Below are 16,261 nucleotides of genomic sequence, written 5' to 3'. Positions count from 1 at the left end.
TGGACCATGATCCTTAGATCTCAGTCTCCTTACAAGATTACAGGTGAGACCCTGGATGGCCCAGCTTTTGATAAAAGATAAAAGAGAGTAACCAGATGATGGTGTTTATAGGGTTTTGTTCCTGTAATAGCATTACTTATCTACGTCATTGTTCGGATATTCTGAAACTATGACAGTTGTTAACATCACAGCATCTCAACAGAACTAACCACTAACCTAATACTTAGTGGTCTCAAGAATACCTGACCCCAGATAAGCAAATGGTAACAGAATATCAAAATGCTGGCTGGCTAATCAATCAAGAACCAGAACCTGTTAGGGAGAACCTACTAGGAAGAATGCAGTTCCCCCTCAAAAAAAAATTAATGCTAAAAGGTTTTCCAAATGGGCAAAACAAACCATAGAATTACAACATAAGTGGCAACTCAAGGAAGCTTACTTCTCACAGAAGTAAGGCAATAGAGGAGATAATGTAGGATCTAGAAGATGCCTTAAAAACACTGCTGATAAATATGACTAATGAGAAAATAGAAAGCCCACCCAAGGCAGTTTGTGAGCATAGTGAGACTCATCAAAGACTCACAGAAGAATTCATGGAGTCTACAAACAGAAAGCTAAATGAATTCCAAGAGAAGGAAAGGGAGTTGAATGAAAAACTATGTGCCCAGCTAAAAGATTTGAGAGAAGAAACAGATAAACAGATCAAGAAAGTAAAGAAGTCCACACAAGACCTAAAAGAAAAATATCAATAAAAAGAAATAATTTTAAAAAGACCAATTAAAAGGCAGAGAAATATAAAACAAAGTAGAGGGTCTTGACAGAAGAATAGATGACTTAGAAGACAGATTACATATAATAAAGAGGAGATAATTATCTAGAACAATTTCAAGAAACAAGACATGAGCTTACAAAATTTCAGGACTTAAAAAGAAGACCTAATTTAAGACTGATAGTTCTTAAAGTACTACTGAAGGACAACTAAAGGAAAAGGAACCACTTAACAAAATTCTAGCAGAGAACTTCCCAAATATCCAAAAAGATAGACCCATCGAGATATAAGAGACCTTTAGAATACCAAACAGACTAAACCAGAAAAGAATATCTCATCACCACACTGTAATCCACACAGGATCAATAGAGACTAAGGAAAGGCTCCTTAAAGCTGTCACAGAGGAAAGATTGATTACTTATAAAGGAAAACCAGTCAGAACAACTATAGATTTCTCAGCCAAGACTATGAAAGCAAGTGGAGCCTGAATTGGTATATGCCACACCTTAAAGGAAAACAACTACCAACCAAGAATAATGTACCCAGAAAAGCTCTCCTCCACAACCAAAGGACAAATAAAAACTTTCCGTAACACAGAAAAATTGAAACAGTTGCTCTCCACCAAACCAGCACTACAGAAAATACTTAAAGACAAACAAGATATTGTCAGAGAAAATACCCCTCACCAAAGAACCTAGTAAATATAGTAAGAAAAGATGAAACTCAGCCTCTAAGCAGGTGGATAACATGGCAGGAGTTACCAAACACTTCTCAGTCATAACTCTCAGTATCAATGGATTAATGCTCCAATTAAATAACATACATTTACTAGTTGGATCCAAAAGCAAGATGCATTCATCTCCTATCTAGAAGAGACACATCTCGCCAACAAAAACAAACACATTCTCAAAGTGAAAGGCTGGAATAAAATCTTTCAAGTAAATGGCTCTCATAAACAAGCCAGAGTAGCAATATTAATATTAGTTAAAAAGACTTCAAATTAAAATTAGTGACATTACATAAATAATCAAGAGATCTCTATTACAGGAGGATATAACAGTTCTAAATATGTATGCACCAAATGCTGGAGAACCCAACATAATAAAACAAATACCACTTAACCTAAAAGCAGACATATATCCAAACACATTGATTGTTAGTGCCTCCTTTTTTTAGTGTTGGTAGTGGGGTTGGAACACAGAACCTTGTGGGTGTAGGCAAATATGCTAGTCCCTAGCCCTTTCTTGCTTTAGTTATTTTTCAGATAGAACTTCACACTTTTCCCCTGGGGTTAGCTTCCATGTACCTGGCATTATAGGCTGTGCTACAACATTAGGTATATTTGTTATTATTCGATCTATCTAACTTTTTATCTAGATTGGCCTTAAGTCATAGTCCTCTAACTCTCTGACTCCGGGAGTTGGGATTATGAGTGTGAGCCACTGCATCGCGTTCATTTTTAAGTCAATCTGCTATTATTGATTTGCAAGGCATCCATATGTTTTGGATATTAAACTTTATCAGATAGATGTAGATAGGTGTTTTGAAAATCTTATCTTATCTCCCCCTCCCCACCCCAGCCTTGGCTGTATTTTCATTTTGTCAATAGTTTCCTTCATGCAGAAGCTTTGATGCTATTTCAGTTATCTATTTTTACTTTTTTTTAATTGTAAAAATGTTCAGAGGGGTTATAGTTACATGAGCAGGGTAATGAGCACATTTCATAGCGAGCATTGTTACCTCCTCCTTTATTTTGAAAATCTATTTTTACTTTTATTGTGTGCTTTTTGTATATTTTTCAAGAGACTATTGCCAAGGCCAAAGTCAAATGCTTTGTCCCTGTGTTTTCTTCTAACAGTTTTATGGTTTCAAGTTTTGTGTTTACGCATGCCTTTAATCTATTTTGAGTTGACTTTTGTGTGTGGTTTAAGAGAAAAGTTTAATTTCATTCTTTTGCATACAGATATCTAATTTACCCAGCAACACTTATTGAAGGGACTATCCTTTCCCCATCTGTCTTCTGTTCTTGGCATCCTTGCTGTGTGTGTGTGTGTGTGTGTGTGTGTGTGTGTGTGTGTGTGTGTGTGTGTATGAGAGAGAGAGAGAGAGAGAGAGAGAGAGAGGAAGAGAAGGAAGGTGAGGGGGGTGAGTGGGGGAGGGAGAGAGAGAGATGTTTTTCTACTTGGCCTGGCTTTGAAGCAATATTCTCAGATCTCAGCCTACTGAACAACTAGAATAACAGGAATATGCCAGTAAATGACTAGCTTTGTTTATTTTGTGATTGAGAGATTTGAAATCAGGACCTGGGCACTGTCTCTGATCTCTTGTCCTCAAGGCTAGTGCTCTACCACCTTGAGCCACATGTCCATGTTCAGTTTTTGAGTAGTTAATTGAAGATAAGAGTCTCATGGGGATGTTTCTGCCTGGGCTAGCTTCGAACCACAATCCTCAGATCTCAGCCTCCTAAGTAGCTAGGATTACAGGGATGAGCCACCAGCTCCTGGCTGGCTCTGTTCTTAAGGAGCTTTTAGTTCCTGCTCTAATAGTAGGCCATAATACATAATATGTGGAAATGATTACAACGGATTCAAATAGTTTCCATGTGTAAACAAGGCATTCCCAAACACAAGGATATGGCTACCTGGTGGCAAGAAGAGGGTATGAGTGAACTGGACTGAACCAGGTTTCCTTTCTCCTCGGCATGCTGTCATAGATTAAGAGGTCTTTCTCAGTCAGAACAACCAGGGCTGGTTTCCACTGTTTCTCACTCTCGCCTGGCACCTGAAAACAGAAAGCAGAGAACAGTCAAATACCAGTCAGAGAACAGAGAGGTTTGAGAAGAGCAGTTGGCATCCCTCCACCAGAAGACCCCCATTATGAATATCTTTTGGACCAGGTTGCTCTATCATCAAAATGGAAAGGGAAGAAGTCCAATTCTGATCAGTACAGTCAGTACAGCCAAGAGGCAGCCCAGCTGCTGCACATCTGTCTCTGTTCTCACCTGCCAGTCAGCACTGATTTCACCGTGGGAGGCAAATGTTTAGGGGAATCAAAACTCTCAACTCATTCTCTAGTAAAGTACATTTTTTAATTATGAACATTTCTGAATAAATAACCAAAGGCACTAAAAAAATCTACGGTGGAGACAAATGTCTCCATAGGTGTGAGACAATCACAGCCTCTTCATTCTTCTGCTTTTTAGTTGTCCCTGTGATACAGTCACCATCTCAGCATCTCTTGTTAGTATAAAAACAAAATTCTTCAGCTCAAAGCCCCAAATGAACAAGCAGTGATGGGAAAAGCTGAGCAGTTGGATGATCAGACCTGATACACATTGACATGCCTTCCCATCTTGAGAACTGTGAAAATAATCTTTTATCTTATGCTTCATCTTCATCTTATTTCTCTAGTGTTGATCTTCCCGAGTTCCACAAATACTATTTCATCTAAGAAGGTCCCTGGCTTCCTGTTTGAACCCTGGGCATCCAGATTAATACTGAAGATTGGCTTGGAAAACCCAAATACTCTAACCTGGCTTCTCAGAAAATGGACAGAACACGGACCGTGTTCTAGTCTCATCAGTGTTATCTAGGGGACTGCTAGAAATGCAGTTTCTCAGGCCCATCCAGACCTGGTCCATTGGAATGTGTATTTTATCAGGATCTTTGGCTGATGCATGTGCTCATTAAAGATGAAGCATTGCTCTAGATGAAGTGAAGATAGTCTTTTCTGATGTGGGTACTTCATTCAATGAAAACAATCCTTCAATAACTAGCCACAACTCAATATCCATTCAGAATTAAACTAAATAGCAAGCTAAGCACATAATGTAAGCAATTAAATCCAGTTTCCATTCTCATTCTCACACTGTAAGGGCAACAGTGGAATTTGTATTGAGGTAGAAGCATGTGTGTAATACGGCTTTTGTATAAAAAGCCATTACTATTATTTCCTGGTATGCCAATAAGTGGTTATGAGCTGGGTGCTGGGTAGCTCACACCTCTTATCCTAGCTGCTGAGGAGGCTAAGAATGAGGAGATCATAGTCTCAGGCCAGCTCAAATAGAAAAAGTTGTAAGATACTATCTCAAAAATAACCAGCAAAAACCCCCTCAAGGGTAACAATGTGGTTCAAGGGGTAAGTGCTTAGTGAGAAAGAGGCCCTGAATTCAACCCCCAATACCTTCAAAATAATAATAATGATGATAATGATAAAATGAATGATCAAAGTAGAGATGTGCAGCGTAGTGCAGCCAAGGGAGGGTTTTGTAAGCTCTGCTTGAGTCTGAGAACCAGTCCTGCTGTTTCAGGTCTGGGTGAACTTGTTTTTCTCTGAGTTTGCATTTCCTCACTGGCAGCAGAGGTTGTGCTAGCTCTCTCTGGAACTCGAGTGCCTGAGCAGAAATCTCTGCTCGACACTTTCCTTTCTAGAATGTCTTGGGCAATAAGCTAAAATCCTTTGTATCTCAGTTTCTGTATCTGTAAAATGGGAAATGATAAGACTCATAGTAGAGGTGCTGCTGTGAAGATGAACTAGGTGAAAATCTGATAAAGGCTAGCCTAGTTTGGTACAAAATCCATGAGCACCTGCCCCCAAGCTCTATGGCAGGAGCTAAGTGCGACAGCATGTGTGAAGGACGTAGTAGCTCGTAGATGGGATTCTTTAGTAAAATGAGATGGGACCGTGAGGCAGAACTACAAGATGTCCTTTGGAAATGCGTCAACATGACCAAGTACTGAGGAAAATTCTAAGGTAAGTCAAGAAAAACATCTTTGAAGCAGACAATTTCAGCATCTTCTCCACTTTTCCTTCCCAAGTTCTCCCAGGAAGAATCCATTGCCTCATGATGATGTTTATTTTATAATGGCTCATTTTAAACAATTCTAAACATTTGTGACCACTTCCATACTGCACAACTTATAGATTCATAGGCACATTATATTTGCCACAGCACATTGGTTTCTCTGGATCTGGCTTACTTCACTTAATACAACTTTTTCCAAGTCTAAGATGTTCTTTCTAATAGATCAGCAAAATTCTATTGCATTTACATATGTGTGTGTGTATGTGTGTGTGTGTGTGTATATATATATATATATATATATATATATATATATATACACACTCACATCTAAGAGGGGATGGGAGAGCCAAGGAGAGAGGGGTAAATGAATGAAGTGGGGAAGGAGGGGAGAATGTAGTGAAGACTTCATTGTATACACCACAAAATTAGGAGAAGTAAGGGAAGTAATTGTTTGAAGGAGGGGGAGTGAATATATTCAAGGGGTGACACTGATCAAGGTGCATTGTATTCATAAACTGTTTTGTTCTGTATCACCTCCTTTTTACAACTATTTAAAGGTAATAAAAAATAAAATAGCAAATATAAAAAGAACAATATAATTATAAAAAAAATCTTGAGGGCTGGGAAGGTGGCTCAGTGGTAGAGCACTTGCCTTACATGCATGAGGCCCTGGGTTCGATTCCTCAGCACCACATAAGCAAAAAGAAAAAAGCGGGAAGTGGCGCAGTGGCTTAAGTGGTAGAGCGCTAGCCTTGAACTGAAGAGCTGAGGGACAGCGCCCAGGACCAGAGTTCAGGCCCCACGACTGGACCCCCCCCCAAAAAAAAAAATTCTTGACACAGAATCCCTTTTTAAAGAAAGCATCTCCTGGCCTTCTATCCACCTTACCGGCTGTGAAGTTGCTTATTCTAGAATGTGCACGACTACTTGGATTACTTTTCCCTTAATGAGTTTTATGCATATCTTTTAAATCTAGCTTAAGCTTATTGTTTTTGTTAGAAAACTTTTTTTTTCTGAAAAGAACAAGAACATTTCAGGAGATCAACATGGATTATTTAAGAAGGCAATGTGCCAGACCTTACAAGGTGAATAAGCTATGGTCTCAAGGCATAAAATGTTTTTTGGGGGGTTTGAAATAATTTTTTTTCCAGCTTCTACATTAAACTCAGTAAATTACTTTTCCAGATCATTAAATAAGACTGGAGAAGCTTCAAATGATCCTCCCAAAGTGACTATCTTACTTACCTAGTCAGATCTGATCCATTAACTTTGACCGGAATCAGTCATTTAAATGTGAACATGACAAAGCTCTCTTCTGCAGAAATAGCAGTAAGTCTCCACAGTAAACACCAAGACTGAAAGACAGGCCTCTGGGGGGAGAGGGGCTGAGGGAGGAATCAAAACCTTAACCTTCCCCTCCTATCAAGTGGTATATGTAGCTGAATGATTTTCTACAGCCCTAAACATTCTATGGTTTATTAAAGAGCCCGGTGTGCGTTTGTTGTACTCTGTTTGAGAATACTCCAGGGGGCATTTTGCACCAACCCTGTGTGGAAGCTGTCATTTAATGCTATATAAATGACTGAAGAGAGCAGGTTGCTCCTGAGAACAACTGGCTTTGTAAAAAAAAAATCAGGCTGAAGAACAGGGTTTCTAAAACCATGTCTTGTGCTATATAAGCTCCACACTTAAGCCCTGGAAGTACAATTTTGTTGAGCTCAAGAATGCATGCTCTTGTTTTAGTGAGGGCGTCCATTATAAATCCAGTTGTCCTGGTGCCCAAAGATAATCCAATGTGAGTGCAACAGCTCTGCAGCTGTGTCAGCATTTCATGAAAAGGAGATGTAAGATACTTCCACTTCCATCCCAGCGTCCTGCTCTGGAAGTTGCAATTGTCATTCTGAAGAACGGATTGTGTTTCTAAGGAAAGAGGCAAAGGAAAGGAAATGGGAAGACATCAAGCTCTGAAAAAAAAACCTCAGCAGCACAGCTGAGTCCTAGCTGAGTCCCGTGCACATGCTTGCTTCTGCTGCACCTGAGAAGGAAGACGTACAAAACAGCCCAAAGAATGTAGGGAGGACTGTAAGAAGCGAGTGGTAAGAAATGTGGGAAAGAGAGACCTGGGGTCTTCCATTTGAGGCAAGTCTCTAATTAAGTGGCTTCCAAACTCCTTAAATTCGATGATTCCTCATCTGTTCTAATGAAATCACAAGTCAAAAACATTTGATAAAACCACTGGGAGTCAGTATGAGCTGTGTGTCCTGTTGGGGAATCTTGGCTCCTTAGTGACTTTTCAGTCCATCCCAACACAGCCCATAGCTCTGAGAGGTTTGCTAGCCATCCACACATAACATCTTACAACTGTTTATTTCCCCTCCTCTAAAATGCATAAATTGGGCAAATTACATACAAAGGGGAAACAAAAACCCTTCCATGTCATTTTTGGGGCAGTTATTTCCTAAGAAAAGAATGATACTGTTGACTCTATGTCAGAGTTGTAAGGATTAAGTGAATTGGTATACTTAGAAGGCTTAGAAAACTGTCTTGCATTTGGTAAGTTAGAGCAATCAAACTTTAGTAAACACTATACATATATAAATTTTTTAATGAGAAAGGACAGTGAAAACCCAATTAAAGATGTGGAAAAGTTGAGCAAGAATGATTTTTCTTTCCAGGGTCTAAATTATTTCAGCTGCTAAATGAGAAGGTAGGACTCAATGATTATTCTCCAACTTTAAAATCCAATTGTTCTGGGTTTTAAGTTTAAGGTTTGGACTCTCAGCTACTAGACTCAGAATGCTTCAGCCACTAATATTATTGGTAGCTATATTCTTTTTTAGAGGTCTCACTTTCTCCCTCATCCCAATGAATTCTTCCCCAAATACATTATTTCTACCTTCTACTTGAGCAGAGGTGGTCCAATGAGTTCATAAATATCCTGACAACTTTTTAACTTGTCTGGCTCACTTCTGCCTGAGATACTGAGAATAAAAGGTTAACATACCAGTATCATAGTAATAATTAGCATTTATCAACTCCCAAAAGATCTACAAACACTACATGATGAATAGCCAACTCTTAGGGATGTAGAACAGATCAGCTCCCCTTAAGCAAATGTAGAGAAAGATTTTAAAAGCAGCCACAAGAATACAGCATCTCTCTCATCTAGTTTAGGCCAAATAAAACCCAAGACCCAGCAATCAGGAATCAGAAAACATCTACAGCAGAATGTAAAGGAGAATGTAAAGGAAGAGAAGGTAAAATAAAAAAGAAGAAGAAAAAAAGCTAGAATAAGGTCCATAAAAGTGCTGTGTTGAAGTCTTAGCTTTCTGGAGCGAATTCTTTTGCTTTCACCCAATTCTCAAGTTATTTGGTGTCTTGATCATCCACTGAATCGAACATGGCAAAAAGACAGCTGATGGAGTGGTTCACTTGTGTTCGATGGAAATTGCATGCGGTTGGATAACCGTAATTCCAGCACTCAGGAGACGGAGACTGGAAGCACCAGCCTAGCAAGCAAGCCAAGGAAGTTCAAGAGCTCTGAGTTAAAACAAACCAATGAAAAACAAAGCCCTCTGACATCCAAATTTCACTGAAGAGCAACAACAACAAACAAATTTTTATTTTCTCCCTAGTCCTAGAGCTTGAACTCAGGGCCTGGATATTGTCCCTGAGCTTCTTTTCTCTGAAAGCTAGCACTCTACCACTGGAGTTGTAGCTCTACTTCCAGCTTTTTGGCCTTTAATTGAAGATAAGAGTCTTAAGGATTTTCTTCCTGCAGGCTAGCTTCAAACCACAATCCACAGACCTCAGCATCCTGAGTAGCTAGGATAACAGGCGTGAGCCACCAGCACCTGGCAATAACTTTTAACAAAAAGAACGCAATGAATTTTTATTTTTAGCTTTTGCTGGCTAATTGGAGAGAAGGTTCTTAGGGACTTAACTTTGCTTAATATAATTTTTTCCAAATTCTTCCAGTTTCTTACAAATGGTTTTCAGCCCAGGCAGGAAACATTTTTTGCCTCCCATATAGGAAATGTCAGTTAAAGACTCCTACTTATTTGACTTTTAACATGTTGTAATTAAAATGTGTTAAAGCAACACAGCTCCTCCTAAGGTAAATGAGAAGAAAGGTAACAATGAGAAGGGTCTGGTGTCTTACTGTTAAGGGTCTGGTGTCTTACTGTTTAAACAACGTCACTATTAGGTCTGCTGGGGAGAAATGGCCCCTTCCCTTGACTCTCCCCCCTGCACCCCAGAAGTCCCCCCCAGAACCTCTAACCCAGGCAACTGGTATGTCTGGGCACAGTGGGGGGTCCCCTCAAAATTCCTATGTGGTTCCTGAGAATTTTATCCTCACAACTTCCCAGTGAGAGGGTAGAAACGGGAAACAAATCATAATAAAATGGCCAGAACCTATGACATTTGCCATTAGTTTTCCAGTTTTCTTCATTTGTTCTGAAGACTTACAGACACGAAGTGGATATTTTTGCAAATGATCTTCTTGGCTGCGTATGCAGAAGGTCAGAGGCTAATCTACTGAAGAGAGGCCTTTGATGACTCCATTGACAGTAGCGTCTCGTTCTCCAGGAGTCCATAATGAAACCAACGTAGGGCAGCACGCACATCCATGACATAAGTGCAACCTTGGTTTTAAATCTCTGTTCATGGCTGGGCATTACACTGCACAGGGAGAGTCTGGTTTTGCAGTTGTTTGGTCTCATTTGCTTACTCCTAATGAGACAGCCCTCTGAAATGCCAGCACTCTCCAAACACATTCTAGTAAGTGATGCTCACATCTCTTCTTTGCTTTCAACAAAGGAGTTAGAAGCAGGCATATACTTGTAAGTTCAGCAACTTGGAAGGCAGAGGTAGAAAAGATTGTGAGCTGGAAGCCAGACTAAGCAAAGTTACTAAGATGCTAGCTAATTGATTAATTAATCCATTAAAACAAAAACGGCTAGCGATGTGGCTCAAGAAGAACAATACTTGTATAATAGGTATCCAGGCTCTGAGTTCAAGTCCCAGTACTGGAAAAAAAAAAGAGAGGGGATGGATTCTTTCTCTCTATTTTACTGTGAAGTCAGGTTAAACATAATCAATTGAACAAATCAATTGGAAGACACACATGTCTGACACAGTGCCTCCTAAATGGAGGTTAAGTGCAGGATGATTACTTATTTTGTGTTCGTCCTTGCACTTTGAAAAGCAGAATGACACCCTTACTGAATATGTCCTACATGGAAGAAGGATGCTTCTACGTTCTTTCTGGCCTGCCATTTTCCTTAGTCTAACTTCTCTCCATGGAAAGAGATGTTATTAATCTTATTACTTAGATTTAAGAACTGTCTTTCTGTATTTTTTTTGTCCTTTGATACTATTAGGCTTTGAACTTAGGGCTTTGTACTTGCTCTGCAAGCTAGCACTCTACCACTTAAGCCATGCCTCTAACCCAACATTTTCCTGGTTATTTTGGAGAAGGAGTCTTAGGGACTTTTTTTTGTCTGTCTGGCTTTGAACCACAATCTTCCAGATCTTGGCCTTTTGAGTAGTTAGAACTACAAGCATAAGCCAACAGTGTTCAGATCACCAGATTTCTTGGAGTGGCAGGTTTTGTCTTGTTCCTTTGTGGTAAGGTCCATGGTCACTACTGGTCACTTCAAATCACTAGGCTGATCCTAGTGCTAGCCTGGCAATTAACTCATCTTGTAGACCCCAACAAGAGTTGAGTGCACAAAAGGCTGGGCACATAGCTTAAGCCACATTACACCTAACCTTGCATCAAACAAGGTTTGGCATTAGTGTTCACCAATCAGGACTTGTTCGGGTAGTAATAAGTACATCTCTTTTGTCATTCCCTCTGGAACCACCTCAAAGAGAGAGGGCAAATCATTACATTATCCAGATTCTACTGTGAAACCCAACCGAGGCATTTGGAGTGAAATCCTGGCCATAAATTAGAATGGCACACTGGATTCTGCCACGTGTCTACCTGGCCACTCACACTTAAATCATTTTGTGTGCTTTTTTTCCCTGCCTACATGTTTTCAGATTGTTCTCTCCCATCTTTCCTCCTTCCAGAGAAGCCCTGGCCACATGACTAACTCACTTCATCTCCTATACCCAGGTCCTTCATTGGACCCACCTGCCCTGCCAGGTCCTTCGTCTCCTTTCTGATATCTCATCGCTGATGGCCTTCTTAGAGCCCATCTCACCAATCAAATAGGTACCTGTTATCCTCTCCAGCACCTTGGCCCGACTGAGGACATCCTGGGTGTCCCATGGGACATGCCACTTCCTGTGAGCAGCTCAAGCACCAGCTGTGTGGAATGAACAACTGTGGAGCGTATCGGAATACATTCCTCCTAGTGCTTAATGATGTCTTTTTCTTTTAAATTTATAAACACTCCCTTTTAATCTTGTTTGCTTATTTGCTCAGCCCATCCTTTTCGGAGTTCAAAAATAAATTTCATGTCCATGCCTTACTTGAATTATACAGTACTATATCAGAGTAAGAACAGAATTATTTGGAATGTGTTAAACCTTTGTGTCTCCTAAAAACTGTAGAAAATTAGAAGGACAAACTAGGAGAAAAAGGTTTAGAGAGAGCTTGCCATATTCAATTGAGTTATTGAGCTCCCAAGATGAAATATTCCTCATGGCAGGCAAAGAATTTCAGTTAGCAAGGGAGAATAAGGCTGATGGAGTAAATATTCAATAAAAGTCTGCTCCTGATGGGCCCTGGAATGGGTGGAATTGTGTTCTCTAGAACAAAAGTCCTCACTCAGATACTTCAGAATGTGACTTTATTTGAAAACAGGGCCATTGCAGATGTGGTTCTGTAAGTTAGGATGCATTCATGCTGGAATCGGTTGGGCTCCTAATCCAATGTGCATGGTATACTCACAAAAGGGGAAATGAGCTGGGCACCGGTGGCTTATGCCTGGACTCCTAACTACTCAGGCGGCTGAGCTCTGAGGATTGCGGTTCAAAGCCAGCAAAGGTAGGAAAATCTGTGAGACTCATATCTCAAATTAACCACCAGAAAATTGGAAGTGGCTCAAATGGTAGAGCTTGAGCTGAAGAGTTCAGGGACAGCGCCCAAGCCCCGTGACTGACAAAAAAATCGGGGGGAGGGGAAGAACACAGAAACAAACACACGCAGGAAAGAAGCCAGGTGGACGTTAAGTCCGAGACCAGGGTGATATCCTCTGCCAGCCAAGGAAAGTTGTCTATCTCTTGGGGATCAGAAGCTAGTGGAGCCTCTCCTAGCTCTCAGACAGAACCAACTCAGTCAGCATTTTGACCTTGGAATTCTTGCTTCCCTAACTGGAAGACAATAGCCTTGTGTGAGTAAGCTACCTGGGTTGGTAAACCACCTGGATTATGCTACTATGTTACCGAAGGTCTGGCAAGCGAACACTAGAACACCCCTTACCATTTGAGGAATGTATTATTATCCTCATTTTACAGAAGAAGAAACTGTGGTTCTGAATGGTTATGTAGCAGCCAAGGCAATATGGATGGAATTACAACTCCAGGGTTATATCTTTTGTTTCCTTGCACTACTGAGGTTTGAACTTAAAACCCTATGCTTGTGAATCAGGTGCTCTACTTCTGAACTAGGCCTCTAGTCCCTTTTGGTGTTGGTTATTTTTCCGATGGGGGTCTGTCTTCCTGTCCCAGTATTCTCCTGGATTCTGATCCTCCTCCTATTCATAGACTCTGCTGTAGCTGGAATGACAGAAACACACGGCCACTCCCAATGCTTTCCACTGAGATGGAGCAATTTTGTACGTTTTTATGCCTTTCACCCATGTGAACATGATGGACATCCAATCTATTGAAGGTCCATATATTTTGGTTCAGGGAATTGAATCTTTGAGTCCCTCACATGCAAAGCATATGATCTACCAGTGATCAGCCCCTCAGCCCACCTTTCCCATCTCTTTTCATGTTGTTTTTGTTTGCAAAGAGGATCTCAGTATGTATCCAAGGCGGGTTCTGAACTCCTGATGTTCCTGCCTCGGCCTCCCCAGTGCTGGGATAACTGGCATGTGTCTTCTGGCCTGGCCTCTCTCATTTCTTGAGCAAGGATGCCCTTCTTCCCTCCGAGGTGGGCTCTAGGATTTGCACCAGCAACTCCCTGGATCACAGGTCTTCTGAAGTCAGAGGAGCCTCACCAGCTTCCTGGTTGTTCAGCTTACAGACAGCAGCTTAGGACTTCATGGACTCAACAATTGTACCAGCCCATGTCCACAATTGATTTCCAGTTTGGTATCAGCATGAAGCCTTTGGCTCTGTTTCTCTGATGAACCCTGACCAACACAAGCACAATGCTAGTCAAATATTTAATAGGCAGGGTTCCAGTGAATTCCTAGTCTTCCTCAAAGGCCCCAGCACATGTGAAGGGTTAGTGTGGCCGGAGCTAGGAGGGCAGTGGCTGGCTGTTGCAGGAGACTGCAAATCAGTATTGCAGGGTCTTTCCTCATAGTGATGGAGCTAGTGTCTATCTTAAAGAACTCTCTTTGTCTTTGGATGGAAAATGGATGCTAAACAGATGAAAAGGGATTTCTCACACTTGTAGGCAAGTAGAGATATTCAAGGAGATGTACACTGCTGATCTTTAAAAACTGACATTTTACAGGAGGAAAATTTTACATGGTGGCTTCCAGAGTGCAGGACCTCTTCATATACAGTTCTCATCAACAACAAAGGTCCTATAAAAATTCACTGGCTTTTATGGCTGTTCATGCCTGACCCCTTTACCAATTGCTCCCAGATTGTTCAAGGTCATTCCCAGTGAAAACACTGATGTGCAAACTACTAGTAGCTGATAAATCTTATGCTCTTGATACTAGATGGTCCCTTGCTACCAGAAAAATAGTATTCCCAGTTGGGGAAGTTGTTATGCAAGAGTTTAAACGAAAGCAAGATAACCAGAGGTCAAGATTTGTTACTTGGTCCTTTGCCATACAGTTTGGAAATTTCTGTAAAGTTAATTTTTGTTTTTGTTTATTTTCTCATAGAGCACCAATAAAGCCAACTGAAAAGGCAATGGTTCCATTTATACAGTAACTAATACAATGGTGTCAGCATTAGTGAACAGCCCTGGGGACAGGCCAGGGCTCTAGGCAAAGCAGGCACATTAAAAAAAATGTATTGTAAAGATGATATACAGAGAAGCTACAGTTACCTAAGTCAGGCATTGAGTATATTTCTTTTTGAACAGTATCACCCCCTCCTTCCTTTTCTCCCAAGTTTTTCCCTCCCAACCCTCCTGTCCCCAAGTTGTATAGTTCATTTCAAAGCTAATGCATTGTTAAGGTCAAATAATCCTACATTTTTAACATTTTCTTCTTTGAAAGAACTCTTGGTTTTTCTCTCTTGAAAAATGAATATAATGAGGAAGCAGACAAGAAAGTCTATAACAAACCTAGCCTTTCATCCTCTGAAAACAAAACAGGATATTGAAGCATACACTTTTTTTTTCCTTGAGGAGCCTGCTGCTTTTGGGTTTCGTGATAAAGACATGTCTTTCCAAAGATACCTTCTTAAAAAAATTATGAATGTTTGGTGCACAGCATCCTTTTAAAGGGCATGTTTCCTGGGTGCTAAGGAAGCAAAGGCTGTAAGTCAAAGATAACTTGTTTACCCAACAGAGACTGTAATTGAAATGGCCCTTTGGAGTTAATGAAAGTATAAAATAGATTTCCCCACCAGACGGAAAAGAGTCTAATTTAATTATCCATGAGAGTCACAGATTAGAAGCAGCCTTTCATCCATTTCTGATAGCCAGTATAGACGGTTCACACCTAGCAAAGGGGAGGCGGGTTTGGAGCCTTAGGTAGATGCAGAATGTCCAATGAAAAACACACAGAATGCAGGCTTGGAAGGGCTTCACACTCTGCTGCTTGAAGACAGTGCACATAGTTACTGGAGGCCTTTGGTAGCTGACTAGGTATGACTTCAGCTATTTAGCATTTGACCAGAATCTGTGAGACACTATCTTACAGATGATATGTGGGCTACAGATGGTGTACAGATACACCATCTGTAGCCCACATATCATGCATGGATATTTAGTTGGGATTTTTATAAGAGGTCCTCCCATCTAACCCCTGAGTCTAGGGATTGCCAGCACTGAAAGCACCTAGCTGTGAGTCCTATCTAGGAAGAGCCAGGTGACTGGTAACCTATCATAACCAGAGAGCCAATCATTTGCCTCTGTTTGTTCTCTGGTCCATTTATAACCTTTTACACCCTAAAAGTGTGATGATTGCTTCTCTGTGTCAGCTTAAAGATAATGTTGACCAATTCAATTAAATATTTATTGAAGCATTACTGTGACAATATTTTGTCAACGAGGCAAATGCTTTCATCTGTTGGTATTAAGTAAGGATTATCCTTATTAATCTGGGAAGTCCTTATCAAATCACTTGAAAGGCCTGAATGAGCAAACTACTTTTCCTGGGTAAGAAGAAATTCCACGTGAGCAATCTAGCTTCAGTTCCTGCCTGAGTTTCTAGCCTGTCCTTACCCGGTGAGATCCAGACTTGCCAGTTCCCACCATCATGTATGCCAATTCCTTGAACTAAATCCGCCCCTCTGCTTCTCTCTCCAGGAACAGAAGTGAATGCCTGCTTTTCCTGACTTTATATCTAAAGTCATCTGAAAAATAGCCTGTA

The 16,261-nt window shown here is 40.6% G+C and overlaps 1 protein-coding gene across 1 annotated transcript in view; it reads right to left on the bottom strand.

The window, feature by feature from the left end:
* Sntb1 (syntrophin, beta 1 (dystrophin-associated protein A1, 59kDa, basic component 1)) overlaps nucleotides 1-16,261 on the bottom strand; it is a 264,000-nt gene that overhangs the window by 29,055 nt on the left and 218,684 nt on the right. The window contains 1 exon segment of the mRNA XM_013032210.1: nucleotides 3,411-3,550. Within this exon segment, the coding sequence (XP_012887664.1) occupies nucleotides 3,411-3,550 (140 nt within the window).

Source organism: Dipodomys ordii, unplaced genomic scaffold (assembly GCF_000151885.1).
Source record: "Dipodomys ordii isolate 6190 unplaced genomic scaffold, Dord_2.0 Scaffold151, whole genome shotgun sequence".
NCBI lineage: Eukaryota > Metazoa > Chordata > Mammalia > Rodentia > Heteromyidae > Dipodomys > Dipodomys ordii.
This window is presented reverse-complemented; position numbering and strand designations above follow the sequence as displayed.